Genomic DNA, 7,579 nt, shown 5'->3' on the forward strand with positions numbered 1-7,579 from the left:
CGCGACAGACTGGATCCGAGGGGGCGGCGGGGTCTCGGGGGCAAAGGGTGCGAAGCGGAGATCTGAAAACTGGGAGGAAGCTGTGCCTCGAGGCCTGACCCCCGCACCCACATTCTCACCCAGAGCGTCAACGACTTCTCTTGGGCCGGGGCCTGATCCTCACGAGTGCGTTCCTATCTAGCACTGTTGGTCCCTGAACTGGGTACTAGGATTGATAGATTATTATTTTGTACTGGGGATTGAACCCAGGGCCTCTGCACTGAGCTCAGCCCTTTTTACCCCTTTTCTTTTGAGACCGGATCTAGCTATGTCGCTAAATTACCCAGGCTGGACCCGAAGTAGCATCCCTCCTGCCTCAGCCTCTGCAGTGCTGGGATTACAGTTGTGCACCACCGCGGCCAGCCAGATATCTCTTGGGAGAGTTGCTAGCAGGCGGGTTTTGCCCACCATCCCAACTCCTGCAACAGGTTTTGTGTGTGTATTTTGTTTGTTTGGTTTTTTGAGACAGGGTCTCACTGTATGGTGGAAACTGACCTAGAACTCACTATGTAGCCCATGCTGGTCTCGAACTCACAGCGATCCTCCTGCCTCAGCCTCCCAAGTGCTGGGATTATAGGCGTGCGCCACCACGTCCTCCTGCAACAGGCTTTGCAGAAGAAAAAAAATGATAGGTATGGGGACAGGAGCCACAAGTCAAGTCTGTCACCCTGACAGGGTTTGGGGACATTTATGGGATAAAGTAGCAAGGTGAGCCAGGTATGGAGGTGTACACCTGTCACCCCCGCACTCTGGGAAGCTGTGACATATAGTGGATTAGTGACATATTGAGACACTGTCCCAAAACACAAAATTTAAAAAGCTGGGGATGAAGCTCAGTGCAAAGGCCCTGGGGCTGTGGCAAAGCAGAACAGCTCAGTGACGCAGTCAAGGGTCACAGCTCTGAGACACAGCTGAGTGTTACAGCTCTGGGTGGAGGCTATCAAAGTTTGAAGGCTGGAGAATTGGATGGTCGAACAGATGGAGAAAAAGCTGTACCACACCCACAGGATCAGAGTCGTTCCCAACCAAAGCCTGAGCGCCTCAGCAGAAAGGAGAGCTTCCTCGGTATGCGAGCATGCTCCCTGAAGCAGCAGGGCGGAGTCACAGAACTTTCCAGAAAGGGGCTGAGCTAATGGAACATTCCTGACAGGGGCGGGGCTGACTGAACATTCCTGAGGCCACAAAGTTCAGTTACAAAACCTTGCTCAGGCGCCCAGGAGCACAAACTGTTCCATTTCTGGAACAAAACATTCTTGGGGGGAGGGACATGGAAGCAGGGTGAGCGCTGTCTTACTGCAGTCTTGCTCTATCCCTGCGGTCAGTGCCCGTTACCAAGGGTGACTTAAGGCCTGGGTAACAGTGAGTAGAGGTCAGTCTTTAAGGTACATCTTTGATGCTTGTTCAGAAAATGGCTTTAGTACAATCAGAGGTCAGTTTTCAGCCCCCTGATGTCAGAGGACCGCCTTCATGATGTCTGTGGTTAGCAATGGCCTCCCGTAACCTAGGCAACTGCTCTCATCATGCCCCACGAGTGAGGGGTCATCTAGGGAGCCCCAGTGCTCAGCTGTGCCCAAATCAAATCTGGGGTATTTTCAAAGTCCACTAGAAGCAAATGAAATCCGAAGTCCGGGAATTTAGCTCAGTGGTGCCACCACCTGTCTTGCAAGCTCAAGGATCTGGATGTTCCATCCTCAGTACCAAAAAACAAAACAAAACAAAAAAACAGCAAATGAAGTTGGAAAGTTCATGTGGTTTCCCCACTGTTTCATACCTGCAGCCACCAAGCACAGTGTTTGGAACTTGACTCTGCATCACCTGTGGGCTTTTTCATCAAACTGCACCACCTCACTTTTCGGGGTATTTCACCTTCTGCCGTCTAAAGCCTGCAGGGATCCACTGTCTTGCTGTCTTCAGTTCCTGGGACGTCTGTTTTGGTGTAAGGGAATGCAGCCCTCAGGAAGGCCCCCTATCATTTCCTCAGCACCTGCCTCATGTGGGCTGGGGACAGATGGTGACCAGGCTGTGTCGCCAGGCTGCTGCCCAAGGTGCACAGCTGCCAGCCAGCCTCCCAGGGGCCTGACTGCAGGCACCAAGCCGCTTGAGAGGTGCAGGGTGGCCTCAGAGTCAGTGTCAGAGGGGACTTCTCAGGGCTGTTGCCTCCCCTGATGTTAGGTGAGGCTGGGATAGAACCCAGGCTTTTCATGGGCCAGCCAGGAAGCGCTCCACCACCCGGGTCCTCCACCCTGGCCTCTGATGGCCTTCACATTGGCAGTGACGGGATGTGCGTGGCCACCCCCACCTTCTGTCTCAGCTGCCTACTGCTGTGTGTGGCATGGTCAGTGCAAAGCAGGGAATGACAGGTGTATACTTGGGGACAGCTGCACGCTGTGGGACACCTGCGGACCCAGAGGTAGGCGGCTCAGTGTGGGCAGGGGGAAAGAAAGTGGGCAAGGACACTGCTGTCGCAGGTGCATGGCCCGGGAAGGGCACATTCAAAGCTGAGCTGTGGCCGAGCACGTGTGAGGCTTTGGGTTCCGGCAGCACTGCGCACGCGCCCACAAGTGCAGATGTGCACACGTGCATACTGTGTTCCAGCCAGGTGTGGTGGTGCACACCTGTTAACTGCAGCACTCCAGGAGGCTGAAGCAGGAGGACTTGCAAGTTTGAACCTATCCTGGGCAACTAGGCAAGATTCTGTCTGAACCTATTAACAGAGGTAGGGGCCAGCCATGCAGCCGTGTGAAGGCCCCGGGGTCTTCACCCTCTGACTAGCACTCTTCTAGGTCCACTCAAGACAAAGTGAAGCTTCCTGTGCACAGGACACTTGCACACGCACACTCATGATAACACAGCACAGTTCATGCTGGCCCACAGGACCCTGGACAAATGGAGGAGCAGAGCGAGCCCACTAGTCTTTTTTTTTGTACCAGAGATTAAACTCGGGACTTTGTGCTTGCCAGGCTGGTGTGGCTCTGCTGGACACATCCTGGGCCCCCTACTGCCTGGCTTGTGTTGGTCTCACTATGTAGCTGCTGTCCAACTTGCGGCGATGCTCCCACCTCACGCACCCTACTGTGAACTGGCCCTGTTACGTGGCAGTGTCACAAGGGAAGCCCAGCTGCCGCCGCCACCCTGTGGACCCTGGAAACCATGGGCCAAATGACAGAAATGACAGCACCAGTTACAAACTGTTCGGACTCTTATGCAGTCATCCAGAGCAAACAAAGACAGACACAAGGTGGGCTCCAGCAAGGAACGGGAGGGGTAAACTCTGCTGGGTACAGCTCTCCGAGGGGTACAAAAATACCCTGGTGCTGGGTAGCAGAAACCTGAGAATGGGGAAATGCAGCGCGTCAGCATCTCGGAGGGTTTCTGACAGAGCCGCCCATGCAGAGCCATGGACTGGCACAGCAGCCCACACTGTGGGTGTCTTAGAAAGCGGCCACCGCGCTGGCTCTGCTTCAGCCAAGGACCTGAGGTTTTGTTTGTCCAGCCATGGGGGAGCGGAAGGGCCGGGCGCCCCACACTGGGGCCCTCGCGGGGGTTCTGAGCAGTGGGGAGTGACAGAGTCCTCATGGCGAGGCGGCTGTTGGGGGCCAGAGCTTGTGGGACGCAGCTGGAGGCCGAGATGAGCTCTGGGGTCCCTGGGGTGTCCTTTCGAAGCAGGTCTTTTATGTCACAGCTCTGCCTCCACTGATGTTGAGCCCCGGACCCCCACCCTACATGCACGGCCGGTCTCCTGACCCCACACAGCCTGGGCCCCTTGTCCCGCCTCTCCTCGGGGACCGCCCTCCGCCCCAGCTCCACTTCAGCCTGAGGATGGTGCCACCCATTGACAGGCTCAGCAGCCTGCAGCCCTGGCCAGTGCTCCCTGCATTGTGGCCCAGGATGCGCATGCTCAGCTCCCCACCACCTCCTTGGACAACAGCACCCAGAAGGCCCTGGTGGCCAAGCTTCTGCAAAAGGATGGGTGCGGGGCCAGGGGCTCCTGACTACCAAAGTCCCCGGCCCTGGGCGTCCACAGGGGCTGATGCAGCCCGACCCACACTAGACCTGACTTCAAGTGAAGCTACATTGTGCCCGTGGGGTAAAAACAGCCGGAGGGCAGGTGCCACGCACTCAGGAGGCCAGACAGCTCCAGCAGCAGAGGTGGAGGCGCGGTCCCGGCCCCTCGGTCCCAGGCCAGCAGCCAGAGCCAGGCCGGGTCAGCCCTGAGAGGCAGGGGGCCAGGCTTTCTCCACGTTAGGGTGCATCGCTTGCGGGAGCCACTGCAGGTACTCGGGCAGCAGGTCTGCAGAAGCACAGGCCGGGTCAGGTGGCCATGCCCAGCAGGGAGCCCAGGCCCGGGTCCCCGCCCAGCCGGGGTGCAGCCAGTTCGCAGCTCCTGCCCCACTCACACTTGGGGTTTCGCTTCCACACAGCCAACAGCGCATCTCGGCAGTCGGCCTTCTCAGCCACCAGGGCCTTCAGCAGTGTCTCTGTTCTGGGCTGCAGCCTGTGGGGAGATGGATGTGGGCTGGCAGCTGGGCACAGAGGGCTTGGGGGAGTCATGGAGGGAGGGCACGCCCTAAATACCCTGGGGTGGGATAGGAAGGGTGAACAGACACAGGAGGACAGAAACAAGGTTGGAGTGATGCAGCCCCAAGGGCAGGAACTCAGCAGCTACTGGGAACTATGAGGCAGGAGGGTCCCTGTCACACAAGCTCCTCATCAGTACAGGCTCTGTACTTCGCAGGGAAGCCTACCTGGCCCACGTCTTGAGCATCGTGCTGGGGCTGGACAGCAGGCAGCTCCGGAAGGCGGCCAGTTTGCGGAAGACCTGCAGAAGGACCTCGGGGGTTGAGCCCAGCCCACCCCATGCACGGTGCCCAGGGCGGGGGCCGTGAGGTCCAGGGGACGCCTACCTGCCCCTCCAGCAGGAAGCAGGCGAAGTGCTTGTATCGGTCGATGCCCTCGGGAAAATCCACCTGGACAGCAGGGAGCGGCCAGCCAACACGGTCTGTCGGGCACAGGTGGTGAGTGGGGGCACTCACGGGAGGGACGGAGGGAGGGTGCCAGGGCCCAGCGTGGGCACTCACAGAACACACTGGTGCGGTGGCAGAGCACGCGCCCACTCTCAGGGCAGTAGGTGGGTGCGGGCTTCTCCAAGGGTGGCTCAAACTGGCAGAAGGCGGGCAGCAGCGCTGGGACCCAGCGCTCGTCCACAGCAGAGATGCCTGGGAAGGAGGGCCATCAGTGGGGCCACCCGGCGGGGCAGGTGGGTGGGGTTGTGCCCCGGTGCCCACGAACCTCGCATGTACATCTTGGTGGTCTCCACAATCTCCTGGTACACCACGAACTCGGGGAGCTCACGGAAGAGCACAGAGCTGGGGTGGATGAAGGCGGGGTCGTCCAGCAGTGGGGTCTGTGGGGAGCAGCGGGGGCTCGAGCAGGGAGACCCCGGCACCCGAGTCACAGACCTGGCCCCACCAGTGGGCCGACGGCTGTGGCTGCCACATGACTCCCTACTCCTTGGCCACTGAGAGGGATGGGGCGGTGGCACAGGCTACGGTGCACAGCAGGGAGCTGATCTACGGGGACAAGGAGTAGGACTGGGGACCCTGGAGGGTTTTTATCCTGAAGCCAACTGTGATGGCGGCTACACTGCTCTGACCACTTTACAACCGCAGTGCCATGTGCTTCCGGTGGGCTTGTTTTAAGGCAGGTGAATTACAGTCCACTGAGGCTGCTGTAAACACAAGGCTGGGGCAGGGCGTGGCAGTGCACATCTGTAACCTCAGCACGTGGGAGGCTGGGGCAGGAGGATCCCAGCAAGTTCCAGGCAGCCAAGCATATACAGTGAGTTCAAGGCCAGTCTGAACTACATACTGAGACTGTCTCAAAAAGGTGACCCCCAAGAGAACCCCCAACAGTCGGTGGTGCACCCCCAGCTTGAAGGGCCGACGCCGCCCCACCTTGTAGGCATTCCTCCACTTGTCGTCCAGCAGCTCTTCGCTCTGCACCCTGCGGGCCAGGTGGTCACCCAGGCCGGCCGTGACAATCTGCCGCAGGTAGGTGACCTGGCTCTGGGTGGGTGGCTCCATCTTGGGGTCCACGAAGAGCCCGGCCTCAGGGCACACAGTGTTGACTGGGGGGATGGGTGTGGGCATGGGGTTGGCAGGGCCTGGACCCCGTGTCCCACAAACAGCCACCTCCCGTCTTCCACAGACAAAGCCCCACAGCTCGTGGGCACCTGTGCCACTCAGCAGCAGCCACCGAACCCAGGGCCTCAGGCAGGGCACTGGCTGTGACAGGGGCCCACTGCCCGCCCACCCCTTCTCCTGTCTGGAGGGGACAGTCGCCTGACATGTCCTTGCCACCGTCACCAGGGTCGGCAGCTCCAGGACACTGCAGCTGGGGACAAGGTGGGCAGGAGGACATCACACAGCCATGATGGTCACGGCAACATGCCCAGTCAGGGCACATGGCTGCTGGAAAAGCCTGGCTCTGGTGCCAGGCCTGGGTGCCTGCTGGACATGAACTCAATGCCACCAAAGGCTCAAGGAAAACACTGCCTGACATCTGGGTCCCAAGCATCCCCAGGGGCACGACAGGCCAGGAGTCCCGGTGAGAAGGGCAATGGTCCAGGTGCTGGGGGAGGGACCTGGGGACAGACAGGTGTGTGCCGCGGAGATCCCAAGGGAGGGCCTCTGAGCAAGCAAGCGGGTTGGCAGACGCCGCGGCTCACTGGGACGGCCGGGCCCTACCTGCCGTGGTGAGCTGGCCACGCAGGCGCCGCACCTCCAGCATAGCCTTGAAGCGCAGACCGTTGGCCTCACAGAACTCGCGCGTGCAGCCCGCGTACTCACAGGCCCCCACCGCACCTGGGGGATGAGTCAGAGTGTCACGCGCCAGCTGACCGGGGACCCTGTGGGGAGCCCCCTCCCGCCCTGCCCACCGGCACCGACCCAGCAGCACCATGATGTCACCCAGCTTCAGCGAGGCCCCTTGGCCAGCCCAGGTCCTCTTCATGTGTGCCACGCGGGCACGCTGGGCCTTCAGTGTGGACAGCTCCTCCTCGCTGGCTGCAGGCCTGCAGACACCAACACGGGCACAGAGATGGGCCACGCAGATGACCTGGGCAGCAGCCAATCCCAAGGTCCCCCCAGCAGCCAGCAGGGCTGACGGTGTGTGGAGTCAGCTGCAGAGGCACACACCTGCCTTGCAAGTGCAAGGTCCTGAGTCTGATCCCCAGTATCAAAAAAATAAAAGGGCTGGGGCTGTAGCTCCAGGTTCACTGGGTTCAATTGCCAGTACTGGAAAAGAACAGAAAAGCACCTGCTTCCTGACCAGGCAGTTCCAACAAGTAACACTGCACACTTATGCATGGGATTTTAAATAAATTAGAAAACCATGTTGGGTGTGGTGGTGCACACCTGTAATCCCAGCACTAGGTAGGCTGAGGCAGGTGTATCTTGGAGAGTTCAAGGCTAGCCTAGGGTACAGAGTGGGACCCTGTCTCAAAAAACAAACAAAACAGAAAAAAGAAAAAAAAAAAAAA

General features: G+C 59.3%; 1 protein-coding gene across 7 annotated transcripts in view; it reads right to left on the reverse strand.

The window, feature by feature from the left end:
* Positions 1-3,079: 3,079 nt before the first annotated feature.
* Positions 3,080-7,579, reverse strand: part of Dhx37 (DEAH-box helicase 37) — a 32,571-nt gene continuing 28,071 nt past the window's right edge. For 3 of the 7 annotated variants that reach the window (XM_010604292.3, XM_010604291.3, XM_010604294.2), the window contains 9 exons: positions 6,987-7,111; positions 6,786-6,902; positions 5,994-6,166; positions 5,329-5,443; positions 5,118-5,255; positions 4,944-5,038; positions 4,785-4,858; positions 4,437-4,534; positions 3,081-4,330 (listed from right to left, as the gene is read on the reverse strand). In XM_010604292.3, coding sequence (XP_010602594.1) covers positions 4,245-4,330; positions 4,437-4,534; positions 4,785-4,858; positions 4,944-5,038; positions 5,118-5,255; positions 5,329-5,443; positions 5,994-6,166; positions 6,786-6,902; positions 6,987-7,111 — 1,021 coding nt within the window. In that variant the 3' untranslated portion in view covers positions 3,081-4,244. Of the gene's footprint in view, positions 4,331-4,436; positions 4,535-4,784; positions 4,859-4,943; positions 5,039-5,117; positions 5,256-5,328; positions 5,444-5,993; positions 6,167-6,785; positions 6,903-6,986; positions 7,112-7,579 lie in introns of all 7 variants that reach the window. The other 4 variants (XM_010604293.3, XM_019204571.2, XR_776390.3 and 1 more) reach the window with 3 other exon arrangements.

This window comes from Fukomys damarensis, unplaced genomic scaffold (genome assembly GCF_012274545.1).
Source record: "Fukomys damarensis isolate Sample0158 unplaced genomic scaffold, DMR_v1.0_HiC HiC_scaffold_12, whole genome shotgun sequence".
Lineage (NCBI taxonomy): Eukaryota > Metazoa > Chordata > Mammalia > Rodentia > Bathyergidae > Fukomys > Fukomys damarensis.